Source organism: Hyposmocoma kahamanoa, unplaced genomic scaffold (genome assembly GCF_003589595.1).
Source record: "Hyposmocoma kahamanoa isolate Upper Pololo Valley unplaced genomic scaffold, ASM358959v1 169, whole genome shotgun sequence".
In the NCBI taxonomy this organism is placed as follows: Eukaryota; Metazoa; Arthropoda; class Insecta; order Lepidoptera; family Cosmopterigidae; genus Hyposmocoma; species Hyposmocoma kahamanoa.
In genome coordinates this window covers 2,798,570-2,818,663 of record NW_020653611.1, presented here as the reverse complement: position 1 = coordinate 2,818,663, position 20,094 = coordinate 2,798,570, and the positions used below count along the sequence as shown (strand labels likewise).

Here is a 20,094-nt window from a genome sequence, read left to right as displayed (position 1 = left end):
CGATTATAGACTGGCGTGTAGCTTACTACCAGGCACACGACTTGCTCGTCCCGTCACTTAATATTATAAAGAAAATTACAAACATATTTTTTTCTAAGCAGGGTTCTAATTGGACGTAGTTAAGCAAAAAGGATTCAATCCACAAAATTATCAAAAAATTAGTTATTTGTACCAAACGGTTCCTAAAGTCTAACCTCTTAGATCAGCCAAAAAATCCAATATATAAACATAAATAAATATCTCTGGAGTTACATGACATTATAAGTTTTGAAAATAAAACAAGAGTGAGAAACACTTTTAAACTTCAGACTGCCATATCTCGAAAGTGAATGGATGTGGATTGAATCCCTTTTGTTAGCTACGTTCAATTTATCAAGACATTTGTCTTCACTGAGAATTTGTAGTGATAATATATTAATCAATAGGTTATATATAACCTATGAGTAAAGACACGTTTAAGTTTGAGTTTAAACTTGATTGTTGAAAGTCATATTTTACCTGGCATACGCTGACGTAACTGACGTCACCAATCTGATCGAGACCAATGAGTACCGAATTCTCTGCGCTGTGATGCACAAATTGCTAAAAAAAAGCAAAGTATGTTTCCCTGGTTGGCATTTCATCATCGTCTTTCCATGATACATCCCACTCTCTCCCTGTTCTCAGGTTTCTCTTAAAGAAAAAATTAAGGAGACTGAGAATTATCATGACTGTGGCATCACAGTACAATTACTCAAATATTTTATATGCCCGTAAAAATATACATAATTTCAATTAGAAAGAAGATATCAGTAATATTAACCTTAAAGCTAAATACAAAGTTTTGGTACCACGATTTCGTTTAACAAAGGTAAAGGCCTTTTTTATAAGGAACTGTGTGCGTTTTTACAATAAAATTTCGGAGCATAATATTAAGATTATCATTTCTTAAGTCTAAAAACTACATTAAAGATATTTTAATTGAAAAATCATACTACAAAATTGAAGACTACGTGTTAGATAAAGATGTATGGAAAGACGGCATGGCTCTAGATTCCACACAAATTTGATTCAAAGTGTATTCTATAGCATTTAAGTTTCTTTGAATAGAGCAATCCCTAGATTGTCTTGCTCGTTCTTCAGAGGGAAGTCACCGTAGTGAACAAGCAATAGCTTAAATGTGACGTTTTCAAGTGTAAATTTATTTTACCTATGAAATAAATGATTCTTTGACATTGGTGTAAAAGCAGAATAGGGACTCTGTCCTTACTTGATGTTACCTCGTGATCGAGACGCGGTAACCTTTATCACAAGGGTGTTTTCGGAATAGTTGTTGCAATTAAAACTGTATTAAGTTAAAAAGTTGAAAATAAAGTATTGTAAATGTTTTAAATATGTTAATGTTAAATGTCATTGATGTTTATTGTTTAGGTGTTAGTAACTAACTATCTTAAAAATACAACAAAATGTCATAATACGATTTACCACATCAACAAAATAACTAAAACTAGCACATCTTACTACAGCAAAATAAAACTAGAACTAGACCATGTCAATGCAAAGTTCAATGTTGTACATAACCGTAAAGATGGAATATTGACTTAATACGTTTTCCTAGAATTATGAGCTTTATTCCACATGATGAAGTTTTTCTTCACCGTTAACGAGATGCATTGCTGACCTCGGTGGCCCAATGGTATGTGGGCGCTTGATGCGGAGAACCCGGGTTCGATTCCCGGTAGGACCAATTTAGGAAACGAACTTTTCTAAGTTAGTCTGGCCCTATTCTCTCGTTCTCCGTCCGAGATGCATCTGAAACAATTAAGTCAAATAAGTAATACTTAAAGACTTGGAATGAAGCTTCATACTCGACATTGTCTTTTAAGGCGCGTCCCCAAGCAAAACGCTGCGCTAACCGATTTAAATAATTTTTTAGTAGCTATCTAGTCGTTATTAAAGAAAAAATGTAATAATTAAAAGTACATTAAATTTCTTCCGAATGTTGTCTTCATATTACCCGATGAATTTTTGGATGGACTTTAAATACCCGCCATCTTTAATTTGTGATCCCCCTTACGGGTTAAAAAACTACTGTCGATGTTATTAGAAATAGGAATCCTTTAAAATAAGCTCCGCCCACGTCTCCCGTATGATTAGTCGCTTGCTGCTGCTTCCATCATTCGCTAGATGGCGTGAGTAAAATTTTACGAAAGATTGTAGAGGTGTAGTGAGATGGGCCCTAATGGTCAAGGTCATTTGCTCGGGGAAACGCCTTAATTTTGTCGAGTATTAGTTATTTGACAGAGACTGTTTAGGACGAAGAACGAGAGTAAACTCCCATTGACTTACAATTATATGGACGTCGGGTCCGCGCTTAAAAGTGTCCGCACTTGTAAGGCGCTGAAATCGTATACAGAGCGCCAAACTCCGCTTTAGTCTTCATTTGTTCTACTGACAGCGCGATACTGCGATGACATTACAATTTAAATTTCGAATAGGTTGACTTGGGACATTTTTTTCGTGGTTTTTGTATTAGACCCGTCGTCCATTTATTTGTAAGTCAATGTAAACTCCGGAGTGAATTCCGTTGCTCTGGTATTCATAGTTTAGAGAAATCCCTTGTTTGAGACCAGGCCATTGGTCTAGTTGTCTGGCACATTATTGTTATTATTATTAAATTAAAACTAAAAAATTAAAATCCTAGGTGCATGCCACTATATTGTGTCGAACCATCGACCTCGTTAGTGACGCAACGTTCTCCCAATAGATTACCATTTCTCGATCCTTGGAGATTAAAATATTATTATTTTCAATACAAATGCAGGAAATAATTTATTCAGATTTGTATCTGAGCAACGAAATTTAATTAATTCAATCAAATTACTTAAATACTTTAAAAGAATGATAAAAAAAAAACAAAAATCACGTTACGCCAACAATACGAAAACAAAACACAAACAAAAACATTGACTTTACACGAGTATGTATGGCGGCGAGCGTTATAACACTACACCACTTATGCTGCAGTCGAGAGCCCACAAAGCTGGTATTCTTTAGAGCCTAATAAAGCCAAGTGTGGGCGGTAGCGTTTTATACATTATATTACGATAAAATACTTAAATAATAACAATAATAAACTGACACACTGAAAAGAATCTGACTTTACTATTGGATTGTTTAATGGAACCATACATCTTAATGTAATCAATCACAAAACGCTGAAAGCATGTAGGACTGGATGCGTCATCGATAGGTACCCTCCCTCCCCCTCTGCCAAGGTACAAACAAAAAAAAACCATCGCGCAATAAACACTCCTTTCGAATCGATGTTTTTTCATTTGCATTATCGAATTCACCGCTAAATGAATCATATCAAATGCTCTCAAAATTCAAACCAAATCAAATGCTCCATAAAATATGTCGTGCGCCATGCAAACTTGCAAAAAAATCTCTGCTACATCAAGTCTAGACAAGGGTGGAATTACATTTCGTATACGTGATTAACCTGTACGTAATATATATTGACACCATCACGTCGATAACTTTCCGTCTCTAGCATATTCATGAGAATCGATTTTTTTTATAGGCCTATTCTGTGTACAGACATGACATGAATGTGTAAATAAACTAGTGTTGTCGATTTTTATTTGTGTGAGACCATAGTGACACAACTCAATGTTGCATTTGAGTGCACCTGTTTGCGTGTAGCATTACCCCCTCTAAAAGTACCAGAAAGTTTTGTTCGAGAAATACCGCTAATTACTTAAAACTGTTGCTGGAATCGAATCCGGGAACTTCTTATGCCATGTTACTTCTACCATGGTGCTTTTTTTTCACAGTACCTAGCGATAGGACAAACAAACACACACCTATCCACAGGATGCAGCAGCTGCTCCCAAACCCCTGACTCTAGTACTTTTTTCTCAGAAAGAAAGCCACGCCACCACCACGTCCATTGCAAATATTTGATTGTCTTTTAAATTGATTAGATTATTACGTTTATAAGTAGCCACAAAGAGTAAGTTTTTAAAAGATGTGACACTACATTAATGGAAAAGATATTTTAGTCATTGTCACACACCGGAAAGCAATCTCCTGTCTCTTCCCCTTTTTCCTTCCTCCATTTGCATCACATGTTTCCGACTAAACCATCTTCCCATGGTTCTTCCTGTCTCAAGGCATATATTAAATATCTAGTATTGGGAAGCGCTCACGCTACTTGCATAAAGTAGTTTCCCGTGATGCGCGTCTTGGTCGCCTACAAACATAATACGATAAAGCAAGAATGGTAACTCCGTACAAACTTAGCAGCGCGACTTGTATGACTCACACATACGTATAATAATAAAAGGCGCGTTTGCAGAAATGAGCAGTGGTTTAAAAGCCAACAGGCAGCAGAAATAGATAATGTGGTACTATTTTCTTGGACGCACTCTTTCACAAGAAGCTCTACTGCTACTACGTAGAACACCACCTGACGCATATTCTATTGCACTGATTTTTGTAGTTACACTGTTTAGGCTTTTTATTGTAGGCCGGTCTATTTGGTTGCAAGATTTCGTAGATTAATTAATAGATAACAAGCTTTTATTGATGACTAATTTCCACAAACACAACATTATTTAGTAGGTAGAGATCCCTGTGAAAGAGTTCGTCTAGGGAGGTACTGCCACTTTATCTATTCCTGCCGCCAACCAGTAATGTGAGCATTACTGCGTTCCGGTTTAGAAAGGTAAGGGTGCTAGTGAAATTACGTCATATCATTAAAAAAACAATAGCAAAAAATAAAAAACAGAAACGCTTGTCGCATCTACTGTTCTAAATTACTCACGGCATCACCATAGGGATACGGCACGGCATAAGGGCAAGTAGAATAACTCTAACCTATTCAGCGAGTAAATGCCTACACTTCGCTCGAAGTGTAGGGTTGTCACATTATTATATCAATTCTACCCGCGGAAGAAAAAAGAATTCAAACGGCATCAAGCAACATTTGTATCAAAACCGGTGTCGCCACACGCACACATTTGAAAATGTAATCTTACATAAGTACTAAGATAACATAATTTTGGTTGGTTAAAAATAATAAACGAAAATAGACAATAATAAAAAACTTTTGGTAAAAAAAAACTTCCTATGAACACAAACGTCTTTGAACAAAAGCAAAAAGTTGACAATCTACAGATAGGGATGTGACATTTAATTGATATCGACATTATGTTTCATAACTAGCGGAATATTGAACTAGGCATTGTTTTACACGTGCTATAATGAGGGTCATCGAGTATATAACCAGAAATAGAGACGAAATGTCATTTAATTTGTTTGAAAACTATTCCGCCATATCATTACTGCGATAACTGCGCTCCGATTGGCTATCCCGAGTTCGAAACAATTGACGGGTGTCGTTAACTGTTTCACTTCAAATCGACCAGTCAACTTGAGCTTTGCTATAATGGACGAAAATTGCAAAATTACATATTTAATACTTAATTACCGATGAAATGTGATTCCGTTTGTTTTGTTCTTAGATGTTTTGCTGTTTTTCCCACACCACCGAATAGATCAGCACGGCATTGTTAGAGATATTATCTTTATTACAATAAATACAGAATATTTTTTGGAATATACGGAGACGTACACGTTGGCCTGTCTCTATTTCAGAGTAAACGAGAGTTGATATTTACAAGAGCTGTATCGCTAATGTGTTACCAGGAATATATGGCCCTTATTTCGTCTCTATTTCTGGTTATATCTGGTTATATATATATAAAATCCACGAGCTTTTGAAGTCGGTTTTGTTGTATAAAAAAGTTACAATTATTTAGTGTGGGCGCGTTATTAATATTCGTATTATTATTACATACTTAAAGCTTTTTATGACCGGCATAATGCGATTCTGCGTTAATAAGTATGGTGACTCCCTTATCATGGAGTATGATTATGAAATACAAATTAATAGCGTGTGGGACGACCCGCGCGATGCAACGTGAGTGCACCGCGAGATTTTGCGAATGTGTGCGTCCGTCTCAGCACGCGGCCGGCGTGCACATGTACATACCGCGCTGCCACGTTCGTATGAAGTTACCATACTTGCGTTTATACTATCGCATCACGCAGAAAACAACCAACTCGCGGTTGTATAGAAATTTGTTTTCCAATTAAAAACTTTATAACTGGGGAACCATAGAAATGACCAATTTGTTTTAATTTTCTTTGTTGCTGTTAAACTAAAGAAACAAAACGCAAACATTCTTTTATATCGAACTTTTCGACTTATTTTCTTCAGTTAGTAGAAAATAATTTTGGGCACAAAAGTCAGGCGGGTATAAATGAGACGTAAGTGAAAAAATCGTGCAGAACTTTGTGGTTGTTTGTATTGAGCAGACGTCTCAGTTTAAATTTCTCTGACAACAAATCGATTCAGTTGCAAGAAACATTTGTAATTATTATACTATGGTACGTGTACAGTTTCAGTAAATAATGTGGCTTATTTCAAAAAGTGATAGTTGAGTTAGTTATACAAACTGCTACTTTTTAACTGCAAATTTGTACACAATGTAATTGATATAAAGTACAATTGTCAAGAAAATAATTTGAACTGATTGCGTATTGGAAATGAAACTTGTTTTTATTCGGATCTAAGTCGCGTTTTGTTTTTTCAAAGAAACCTACCTTCCAGGCCCTTTACAGATACTCACCGCTAATTGAAATAGTAAAGTCATTAACCATTATGTTTAATATTAATGCAAAGGACCCTATTATTTTAGTTACAAAAGTTATTAATAATTTACAATTTACGCTACCTCTACCTCGGTGGCCGAACGGTTACCATGTCCGATTCCCGGGCCCGGAGAAATATTTTTGTGGCCTACATTTATTTCTCTCGTGAGTTTGGGTGTAATTTCTGGTTGTCTATCTGTGTGTCCATGGCACCTGCGACACAGGGTTTCCCTAGCGCGGGGCTATGTTGAGTGTGTGTGTTATTATTATTATATATGTTTTTACAAAATATTTTATTTTATTTTAACAATACAATTTTTTACTATATTAAATTTGTAATTTGCATAGGTACGTTTAGGCGTGGCTTGCAGGTAAAATCTCTGGAAGGTTCTTAAAAATTCAAACTGCTGTAAGTATCTTAAAATGCACGGGCTGTCAATTTAATTGCGTCTCACTGAAAACATAAAGAAATTTTATTAACATAATCAGTCGAAATTTTCTCTCGTATTTTCTTTTGTATTATGATAGAGCCTTCAAGTGCCCTTTTAAATATCGCTGCCTAATATACAGTTGAGACCATCTTACTAAGTAATTGAATACTCGTGTTAGGAGGTCCCCGTTAAACAATAAAACAAAATATTTCTATTAATTTTTAACTTACATCTACAAGAAATATGTGTGTGTGTTCGTTTGTGCGTGTAGGCCTGCGAGTGCGGGCATTTGGGTGCGTGTGTCTGTTACTGTGTGTCTTTATGCAATAACACGGAATTGCAGAATACTTCGATTTTGAACTAAGCATACTGACACGCTGGCGATAGATAGTGCCCGGGCGCAATCACAGAACAATAAATGCAGTAGAATTGCTTAGTGCGAGTGTCACGTGTGCCAACAAAACGCGGAGTTCCACATATGTACTTGTGCTCAGTCTTATATCTCATGCAAAACCTGGAAAATCGAGAAGAAGTGCCTTATTTTGCTTCCTTGAAAATCAAAAATTATACCTATAATATTATCCATGGTGGTTTTTCATATCATCGCTAAGTTTTATTTTATTTTATTGTGACATTTCTTATAGTAGTAGATTTTTTATTATAAGAAACGAAAGTTATCCTTATACCGCTCAAATTTGGTTGACTTTTTTTTGGAGAAAGTTAAATCGTTCGTCATCTCATAGTCTTTCAGCTATTGCCGCTAGATAGCAGCACATTGAATAAAATTTCGATATAAAATCAAAATGTCGTAACTTGCAATAATAAGTACTCAATTTTCAACTTTTTGGTAAAGTTTAAATTCGATCCTGAATTTGTTACATCTTTTTAAATTAGAAGCTACGACCATCGTTGTTAAGATTTCATAGCGTTTAACAAATAATTGTGTGAGTTTTGGCGGCAGCGGTTCTGATAGTAATCGAAGCTGGCACTTTTTGTTTTTTCCGTGGGTGCAGTCAATACTCGGGCGCCCTCTAAAAACTTTTGCGCACTACATCCGTTTCATATCAGGGGGTCTACTCTCGTCCCGTCCGACATCCGTCCGAAACAATTACTGCCAAATAAGCATTGACTTACAAATAAATGGACGACGGGTCTAATACAAAAACCACGAAAACAATGTGCCAAGTCAACCTATTTAAACGTAGTGACATGTAAATGAATATGAAAAAGCTAAAACGTTGAATTTAAATTGTAATGTCATCGCAGTACTGTCTAATTTTGCTTGCTTCGCTGTCAGTCGAACAAACGAAGACTAAAGCGTGAATAACGCTCTGTATACGATTTTAACGCCCTATAAGTTCGGACACTTTTTAGCGCGGACTCGACGTCCATATAATTGTAAGTCAATGCAAATAAGCAACACAAGACGCGTGATACGAATGAAGCTTCATACTTGATACTTGTCTTTTAATTTTGTCGAATATTACTTATTTGACAATAATTGTTTCGGACGGAGATCGAGAGAAGACCCCCAGTTCCGAATCCGAGAAATGATGGGCCTAAAAATCACGGGGATCATTTTATCTCTAGGTGCACAAGCAACATCCGAAGCGACATCCTAGCAAGCGCGCGATGAAAATAAAATACTTCAATTATTTTTCCCCAGTGATCTGAAATTCGGGTGCAAATGATAATTATAAATGATGATGGCAAACAACAGCCTGTTTACTTCGTTAGCGCTGCGAACGACGCCAAAACTGTGCGATGAACAGGGGGCCTACCACAACCTCTTAAAACAATATTACTTTAACCTTACATTGACTTTTCGTACCGTAACACGATTAAAGCAAAGCTTATTGTAATGTTAAAACTATGACGTTTTATTGACAGCTTTGTGACTATTCATTCACTCTGTTCCTACTATGACGCGACTTTAACATTAAGGTAATATTGCTCTTGTGTCAAATTTAGCAATCTTAAAATAGTTACACGGATGCAATGGAAACAATATTATTTTCAGTTTTATTGTCTTAATGTTGATTTGGAATGATTAAAAGTTAAGATGAACTTATTTATTTACATATATCTCTTCAATATTTTGTTTATTTTCTTATTTAATAGCACATAGTACATAATTTTTTCGTTAAATAAAATACGCGATGTTTATTTGGTAAAATTATAACAGCGCCATCTATAATGCTCCTTGGCGAAACTAACAGTACACTAGACTATAGTTCCGTATTCACAACGTGGCTATCAAGTCGCAGCTTGTTATATTTATTTTTCTTCATTAATATGCGGAATAATTATTGAAAACAACGTAATTTTAATAGATTTTATTATTACATACTTTTCTTTTATTAACTGTCAAAATTCTCTGAATGTAAATAACATTAAGTACTTAAAGATTATACTACGATAAGACGATTCGGAACATCAAAAAAGAAAGAGATGGCATTATATAGTTCACATAGCGTTATCTCTTTCCTATTTTTAGTAAGGAATAGACAATAAATAGACAATAATCATTAAATGAGGTCGACAGTATTAGAGATTTGGGCGTGATAATTGATAAAAAACTCACATTTTTGCCTCACATGGAACAAATTATAAAAAAAGCATCTAGGATGCTGGGATTTATAATACGAATTGGCAAAGTCTTTAGAAGGCCATCTACTAGAATTTCATTATACAATAGTTTTGTAAGGAGTATTTTAGAGTATGGGAGTATTGCTTGGAGGCCACATTATGCGGTTCACTCTCTTAGGTTAGAACGAATTCAGAAAAGGTTCTTATGGCATCTTAGTTATTTACGAGGTTTGGGTAAAAAGAGGGTCTCGTACGACACCCGTCTCAAGTCCATCAAAATATCTCCTTTGTCTTTGCGACGTGAAATGCTTGATCTAGTATTCTTATATAAACTAATTAACAATAAAATTAATAGCCCGCAACTTCTCTCTAAAATACAGTTTAAAATACCCTCTCGTCTACCAAGGTATCACGTAAATCTTTTTCACCCCCCATCGCGCAAGTATCCTCGGTTCAAATTCTCCGTTTGCTCGATTTGGCAGTCTCGTCAATGCTCTAACTAACTCTTGAAATAGATATCTGCGCAGTCTCATCGCCTCGCTCGAAGTCAATGTTGCAATTTTTGGCACATAAGTGAATATTATTTATAATGTATATTATATTTATTTTATAATTTAATTTGTTATTTTATAATTTAATTTGTTATTTTATAATTTAATTTGTTAATACAGTAAATATATGTAATGTAAGTACAGTAAAAAATTAACAGTAAATTAATAATAATTGTCTTAACTTTCATACTCATATCATGGCATGTTCACCCTGTCGAATGTGTGTAAAATATTGCTGTAACCGAATGTATTAAGCGTTGGTGAATTTAAATAAATAAATAAATATTGGGATATCATTCATTCTTTCAGTCACTTTTGCAATAATACATTACTTGGTTGACAGGTTCGTCATGGTACGAATATGAGTAATATTACAATAAGCTTACTTTAAGTTTACATTGAAATAAGATTGTTTTTGGAAAGGTTATGGTATGGGTATTTTGTTATACGTAAGAAGATAGGTGCTTTATTCATTGCATAAAAACAGCGATATGTCGCACTGCTTATTTCATTGCTTGTGTTAATTATTCGTCTCCATCTTCAGGAAATGCTGATCCCGAAGGAGCAATGTCGGATCCAGCCGCTGAGCGCTGAGACGCGCGCCGCTGGCTCGCTGCCTCATGCTCGGCTCGCCAGGACACCATCCATATCTTCGCAAAGCAGCTTGGACAGTGGCACCTCGAGAGCTACCGTAAGCATCAATTATGAAATCACAACTGTTATATTGATATTATTTTTTTCATTTAAGAAAATCAACAGCCTGATATAAATTGATTGCATTTTGCATAAAATTAAATGTACTTAATGCTAGTAATTGGCCTTAACATTGCCAGTTACAGATTTTCTGGATTACACATATAATTTAGTCGTAATAAACAGATTTTCTCGCATTAACAAACCGGTAAGGGCGTATTAGGCAATGTTAAATATTAATACGGACTTCCACATAGAGCTCTGTCTGCCATTTTCTCTTTGTGTGTTATGGTCGTGTCTAAAATTGTGAAAAAATTATAGTCGCACCTGTAATATTATCCATGGTCGTGTTTCATATCATCGTTAAGCCTTATTTTATTTAATTGTATTGTATCAAATTCCCCATTTTCTGTATATTGTAATAGATTTTTTATTATAAGAAACCTTATACCGCTTCAATATGGTCGACTCTTTTTTGGAGAACGTTAACTCGTTCGCCGTCACATAGTCTTTCAGCTATTGCCACTAGATAGCAGCACATTGAATAAAATTTCAATATAAAATCAAAACGTCGTAACTTGCAATAACAGGTACCGAACTTTCAACGGTATATTTTCTGGATTACACATATAATGTAGTTGTAATAAACAGATTGTCTCACATTGACAAGCCGAATAAGTGCGTATTAGACAATGTTAAACGTAAAAAGAAAGGAAACTCGACTTAACATTTTACGTGTCATAAAATCTACCATCCTACCATAAGAGCTACAATGAACACTACTCGTCCTCAGAAAGGATAAAAATTAAATAACTTTAAGCAAAAAAACCAAAACATAAACCATATGTGGATAAAAAGTAATCAAATAATGGCAAACACCATTACTGAATCTGCGATTCATTCCATACAGCAATTTTCTTGCTTACCAAGTCCTTATAGGTTCTTCTTGACTCAGTGAACAAATCTATACCTATCATGAAAGATATTGTTATACGTACGCGGCATAACCTTGTGAGCACTGCGTTTTGTCTATAATTAGTTACTAGCGTCTACTATGTCTTGTGCGATAGCGTGACACCGATAATCCAATGCCAGAGATGAGATCAGAAGAATCTGTAACGATGAGGTCGACGATGAACCGCTCGCCATATGTGCAAGCGAAACACTCCGTGCGAATCCTGAGGATAGCCAAAACATAGGGGTGTGACCCCAGCCCACGTGTAGTCCCCCGATGAAAGAAAGGGATTGTGAAGTGGCAAGTCCACGAGTTCGAAGAGCTCTATATGCACGAGGGTTCGCCGTGAAGATTGGCTACATTTATCATCTTCGAGGGCATCAGCGTTAACCCTACTATGAGTCAAAGTGGTCGCCATGTCCGAACGCAGTCGGATACATAGATAGACAATAAATAAACTAGTTTATAACACATATCATAGTCCAGTGGGAAAACGTTTGCTTCACAATTGTGAATTAGAAGTCCACGGTTCTAAAAGTGCCCAGGTATACGATGCGAAAGTGTTACTATGATCCAGTTTTGAAGGGTAAGGGTGCTAGCGTAATTACAGGCACATGGGACTTGTTAACTTATATCTTAGGGTGACAGGTGCAGTGGTGGTGGTCCTCTTTTGAAGCTCTGAGTGGCACTGTAACTGTTATGGACAGGCGTGTAGCTTACCATCAGGCGCACGACTTGTTCATCCCGTCACTTGATAAAAAAGTTTTCGTGCGACCGCCGGCCGCCGCGCGGTTACCGTCCGTCTACCATGGTTCCACGTACATTAATGGCGAATCTGAATTCTATTTACTAGACAACAACATTTAAATTAATCGCTCCATATTTATTTGCATTTAAGATAAAACGTAAATATTAAATAAATAGAGCGTATTTTGCTATAATAGTTCTGTCTATAAACACGTGCCCGCGGTCGCTGCGCGGTGCTCACGCGGTCGCCGCGCGTTCAAATTCGTGTCAAATAAACGCCCCTAATTCTACGAATGTATTTTATAAGTCGCGTGCATTTGCTAATGGTTAGGAGCAATACCTCAGGCAATGGGTAAATAATAACAATTTTTTATTTCAATCCGTGGACCATATTAAGAAAATACAATTCAATTCAACAAAATTCGTACGTCTAAAACATCTAACACGTTTAAAAAAAAAAATTAAAAATGTCACATAAAAAATAAGTCAAATTAAAAAATTCATAATAATAAGATAAATGAAGATGACATTAATTCAAGTCAAGAGTTCCGAAACTTTTTCTCTAGTAGACTGAGGGTCGTATTCCAGAACTGTACTCAATGCTCAAGTCAGGATTTGAGCAGACTTGAGTATGATTTCAAGCACTGGAAATACGACCCTAATGGCAAGGACTTGAGTATGATTTCTTGTGCTTTGAATCATACTCAAGTCCTGACTTGAGCATTGCGTAGAGTTCTAGAATACGACCCTTAGTCCCTGAACACTAACTTGGACCTTTTTAAGGCGAGAGTCAATAGCTATAATTTAAGTGTGCGTGCTCTAACGTCGACCTCTTCACTCACTCTACACTCTTCACTTTCCATGAGGTGAAATTTAAATGAAATGCGGGCTATTATCATAAAACAGTCCGCGTTCCATTTTTTTCTCTTTGCGTGGATCTTGCCTTTCCATAGTACCTTTCGAATTTTTTTTTTTAACAAATTCGTCAACGTCAAATTGTTTGACAGCTGACGCAGTGCTAGTGAGAAACTTTATAAAAAAAATACAAATGATATTAGGTTTTATTCATCGAGTATATAACCAGAAATAGAGACGAAATAAGGGCCATATATTCCAGGTAACACATTAGCGATACAGCTCTTATAAATATCAACTCTCGTTTGCACTGAAATATAGACAGGCCAACTACTGACCTGTGCGTACGTCTCCGTATATTCAAAAAAATATTGTGTATATGTTATAAACTTTTTTATTGTAAATTTATTGTAATAAAGATAATATCTCTAACAATGCCGTGCTGTAGTATTCGGTGGTGTGGGAAAAACAGCAAAACATCTAATTACAAAACAAACGGAATCACATTTCATCGGTAATTAAATATTAAATATGTATTAAATATTGGAATTATCGTCCATTATAGTAAAGCTCAAGTTAACTGGTCGATTTGAAGTAAAACATTTGACGACACCCATTGACGACACCCGTCAATTGTTTCGAACCCAAGCTAGCCAATCGGAGCGCAGTTGCCACCGTAATGATATGGCAGAATAGTTTCCAAACAAATTAAATAACATTTCGTCTCCATTTCTGGTTATATACTCGATGGTTTTATTATGTCTTAATCGAATATGTTGTTTGTTGTGAAATATTTAAATACTTCATAGGTAATTCATATGTCTATTATAAGAAAGTATTTTGTGTTTAAATAGGTACGGGCGCACTGTAAGTTTTCGGAACTGGCCACTTACGTAAACAATATTTAAAAAGTACTACAACATTTGAAAATGAAACTCTTTGGCTGTAGGATACAGTTTGTTTCATCTGACTTCACTTGTTTTTACATTGTGGCGTCATTTTAGAAATTGGTTGTCTACATCACCATGGATTTAACTCGTGAAAATTTTCGTAGTATGATTTTCAACGACTTTAAGTGTAATTTAACAGCTCAGCGGAGCTTCGCTCGGCTTCAAACTGCTTTTGGCGATGAAGCACCATGCAAGATGACTATTTATAGCTAGTTTGCAGACTTCAAACGCGGTCGTGTGAATCTCAGTGACGAATTTCGTTTCGTTCGTCTCGTTCGAATGGTCACCCGTCCACTGCTGTAAACAACAAAAACATCGATGCTGTGCACCATATGATCAAAGCAGACGGACATGTGGCATATCATGAGATTCGGGCATCTTTAGCCTTAAGCATGAGTCAAATACAATCAATATTACACAAACATTTGGGTGTGAAAAAGCTGTGCTCTCGGTGGATCCCACACAATTTGACTGAGGCTCAAAAAACGGATCGCGTCACTTGGTGCAATGCCATGCTTACCAGATTCAACGAAGGGGCGTCAAATTTTGTGTGGGGACATACAAACAGGTGACGAAACATAGACGTATAGTTACGGTCCCAAAACAAAGCAGCAATCGTGCGTATGGGTCTTTCGAGATGAGCCGAAACCAACTAAAGCGGCGCGCATGCAAAGTGCCTCTAAGCGGATGATTGCTTCTTTTTTTAATAAAACTGGACACATGGCTACTGTTGCTTTGGTGAATCATTATACCGGGAGTAGTGATTGGTACACGACCATTTGTTTACCAGAAGTTATTGACAAACTCCGTAAAAATAGCCGTAAACGCCATATCATCTTGCACCACGATAATGCCAGTTCTCGCACGGCCAAACAGACAAATGAATTTTTGAAGGTGAACAACGTTGACCTTACGAGCCATCACACGTACAGTCTCGACCTGGCACCTTGTGACTTTTATTTATTTCCAAAAATTAAGAACCGGTTACGCGGTCAATGATTTTTATCACCTGTAGAGGCTGTCGAAGAGTATGAAAAATATATTTCAGAGATTGTCATGGAGGAGTGGCATAAATGTTTTCAAAATTGGTTCATTCGTATTAAAATGTGCATTAACGCCAACGGAGAATATTTTGAGAAACAATAAATTCATTTCTGACCATTTATAGTATTAGTACGCCCCACAAATAGATTATTTAGATATGTGTGTGTATATGAGTTCTTTATACAAGGATATAGTTAGTCATATATTATATGTTACATAAGGTATATATATTTATGTTGTGTTTATATTATATAAATAAATAAGTAAAAATAAAAAGATATTTATTTATCCACAAAACACATTAACAAACACAACCGAATAATTAAAACAAAAGAACCGTAATGTGGACAAAAAGGATTAAGACGCAGCATTGCTGATTTTCAGGGTTCACCTTACATCCATTCGCTTGCTGCATCAAACTGGCAAGCGGAGTGTATACTAAACACCAAGCAATTAATAAAGGCTGTCTGTGTTGCACCATATCAATCAATCAATCAATCAATCAATCAATCAAATCGTTTATTTGCATAAAACATGGTGGTCATGATAACACAGTAATATACATATAAGTACAAGCATGTTTCGCCCGAAGATAATTTAGGCATGCAAAATAAATGTAAAAAAGGTCGTCACATGGTTACATTTACATTAAGTTCTATATAATTAATTTAAATTCTTTTACATAAAATTTATTGTAGAAATTCCCTAATACTGTAATATACTTTATTATTTAACAATTCATATAATTTAGTCTTAAATAATGTAATGGGCAAGTGTTTAATGTCATTTGGTAATGTATTGTAAATTCTGACACACATACACAAACAATTTTGATTATATTTTTCTACCTTAGGTACGACAAAAAAAATTAGTATATTGGGATTTTTATAATGAAATATAATCATATGTAGGTAAAATGTATAAAATTAAAAAAAATGGAATTAAAAACAGAAAACTTTCTATAATTGTATTTATTTATTTAGTGTTACTAACAGATTTAACCACCGACCAATTGCTACTCGATTTCTTCACAGACAGGAGCCATCACTGGACATAGACATATATATATATATATATATATATATATATATATATATAACTTTGATCGTATCAGTTTTTAATTGTCATGTTATGCACCTTGTTAATTATTCTGTACCCAATTCTCCGGTTGACTGGTAGAGAATGCCTAATGGTATTAAGTCCGCCATTTATACTATTTTGTGTGTAAGGAAGTTAAATAAAATAAATAAGTAAATTTAAGGCTCTGAGTGGCACTTTAACTGTTATGGACAGGCGTATCGCTTGACACCAGGCCCACAACTAGTTCGTCCCGTCGTTTGGTATCATAAAAAAATACTTGCCAACTATATTTAAAAATAAAAGGGAAAAAGTAATTTCATGTTTTTATTGAATATCAGGATGATTTATCCCCTATAATTGTTATATTTGTTTTATTCAAAAAACTTCCTATTTTTTTATAATGAATGTTTTGTCCAAAAGTAGCTCACAAAAAGTTTGTCTCATTTTGAATTAAACAGATATCTTTTAATTGTTTCACACATTATTCTAACTTAACTAAAATTTTACCTTCAGCATTATATTCTTGAATTTCACATATTTTGAGTTATAAAGCTACTGTAATAGCAGCGCGATATATTAAAAAAAAATAAGAATGGAATTATATGTTATGGAAACGACACTTGGTAACAAACCTCATGCAATAGTTCCGACCCCATTTAATCTGGCGCCGAGTTTGCATAAACAGAGCTCTACCATATTATACAGCCAAACTGTTGCTTTTCAAGCACATCGTGGATAACAGGGTTCAGTTATTATTTATTTATTTATTTAGCATACTGCAGCTGTTAGTTGAAAGGGTACATACATATTCTGTCACAATTTTTATTTTTTCCTAGATTTCCTGTGTATGAAGTTACCGCAAGAGAAAATTTCAAAAATTTCTTTTCTTTTTTTAAACATTATTTTCTCGGTTTTGAATTTTTGTCACAAACTGTCTTTCAACTACTTCGTAGCATCCACGTAGCATTTCGTAGCGTATCAACTTTTCGTAGCGTCTGTCATACAATTTTATTTTACTTTTTTTTATAACATCAAGTGACGGGATGAACAGGTCGTGCGCCTGATGGTAAGCTAAACGTCTGTCCATAACAGTTGCAGTGCCACTCAGAGCTTTAAATTGCCAAGATCTGAGCGGCAGTACCACAGCGCCCGTTACCCTGAGACATAAGTCGACAAGTCCCATGTGTATGTAATTTCACCAGCACTCTTACCCTTCAAAACCGGAACACAGTAACGCTGACATTACTGCTTGGCGGCAGAAATAGGTAAGGTGGCTGTGCCACCCTAAATGAACTCTTTCCAAAGGAGCTCTACTGCAACTGGTAAAAACTAGTACGGGCGCTAAAATTCAAAATTATTTTAAAATGTTCCTCGTATAATATTGTCACGTAATTTTAAAATATGCAATGCAATGATAAGCCTATTGTGTTTTTTTTTTCTCTATTGTTTGTGTATGATGTTGGTTATTGTGCCATGAATTAAAAATAAAATTAATAAAATATTGTATCCTCAATCGTTAAAAGCCTACCACCAAAAGGCTACCACGTCTAATAGTTTGACTTAATGCCTCTCACATACAGATGACGTGGGTTCGAATGGCGTGGCGAACTATTGCCTAAGCCCTCGCCTGAGAGGAGACCCGTATCCACCAGTGAGACGTATACATGGGTTGATGACGAAAATGAATGTATCCTGTTATGGAGCAAGTCATGTGATCAATTTGCAACGTGTCACATTTAATTTCGGACTAGTTTTAAAAAAAATAACTTCACTGACAGTCCCTTGCCTATATGTTTTGCATACATTATATATACTCCCGGATACATAAATCGAGCCACCTTGCCTTTTTATTTTTAATGACAGAAAAATATTGTTATCACCGAAGAAAACAGTTTTTCCCGGTTTTATAAATTCTAATTATCAACAAGGACTCATGGAAGTGACGTATACCAATTTCAAAATAGGTTAGTAGTTTTCGATCAATCAAACATTGTTTAAGCTTACGCCAATTAATACTAAAAATACGTGTCCGGGAGTGTATATTGTAAATGTACCGGGCTAAGAGAAGAAATAGATTTGTCACAGATGGCGCTACGACAAAAAGTTGTTAAAACCAAAACAAGGATATACAACAAGCACATAGAAAAATTCGTCAGGTGACTGGTTCGTGTCATGGCTTAGTTGGCATAGCTTATTAAGTCTATCTTATTAAGTCATAGTTTTTTAAGCCTTCGATCTTTGTATTAATAATTATAATAAACTAGCGGAGTAATTTCACAAAAAACAATTGAATATCATGATGCTAGAAACATCCTGGCATTCAATAAATTTAATATATTATGTACTTTGTTAAACGAACCCTTATTTGTTCAAGCATCACGAGCCTTCATTCAAAGGTTCCCGGGTACCCTGACAGATTTTCTGTAGCAGTTACATTGACATACCGTTAACATAAAAAAGGGAAGTGTGTTATCGTAACTGTCTTCTTTTGTATGTCAAAATATATAAATTGTTTCGTTACCTGAATTTAAATATATCGCTGTGAACTGGCAATCGGTACTATCTCAATTTTGACAACTTAACAGTATGAACAAAACTATTGTTTGCGTCATTTATATAGCATTTGATCTATTATATTGTTATTACACATGTATGTATGTACATTACGTATTTTTATTTAATAAACAAGATGCTATATAAATTATTTTTTCTTCATTGTGTAAAGTTGTCAAAATTGAGATAGTACCGGTTGCCAGTTGTCGATATGTTAAATGTAATGGAATGGTTGTCTAAGGGCCACCACAAACCAGAGGGCGGGAAGGCAGAACACATTAAATTTATCAATGTATAATTTATGCTATTCCAATTGAAATAAGGTACAAAACTGCAATGCTACGAGACTTACCTTGGAGCATCGTGGCGCATTTATCTCTGCGTCTCGGAATAATCAAAGTTAAAGTTAAAGAATCTTTATTTCATAGGTAAACAAGTTACACTTGAAATTGTCATACTGATTGAAGTCTACTACTCATTCGGCAGATTTCCCTGAAAAGAATGAGCAAGAAACTCTTGGGGTTATCATTACAATATTCAATTTAAACATCTTAGATCGAGACTACCTCCATGAGATAAACGGGTCACTAGCACGGATTTTTGTCATCCAAGTACGCAGAAGTTGTATAATAACCTTTAGTATAAATTATTAATACAAAGATCGAACACTCAGAAAAAATTCCTTCGATCCGGTCGGATTCGAACCGACGTCTTCTTGCATACCGTGGCAGACGCCATACCAACTAAGCCACGGAACGAACCAACGGACCTCACGAATTCTTCTATGTGCTTGCGTCGTGTCTTTGTACTTGGTCTTTCAACGACTTTTTAGTCGTAGCGCCATCTATGAGAAATCTATTACAGATTTATCACCCAGTTAGTATAAAGTTTTTGTTTCACCATAGTTTTATACCTCGTTAATGGCAAATTTTGAATATCAATTG

At 35.4% G+C, this 20,094-nt stretch overlaps 1 protein-coding gene across 1 annotated transcript in view; it reads left to right on the top strand.

The window, feature by feature from the left end:
* Positions 1–20,094, top strand: part of LOC113225648 (synaptotagmin-5-like) — a 78,449-nt gene that overhangs the window by 10,740 nt on the left and 47,615 nt on the right. The window contains exon 2 of the mRNA XM_026458016.1: positions 10,818–10,964. Coding sequence (XP_026313801.1) covers positions 10,818–10,964 — 147 coding nt within the window. The remainder of the gene's footprint in view (positions 1–10,817; positions 10,965–20,094) is intronic.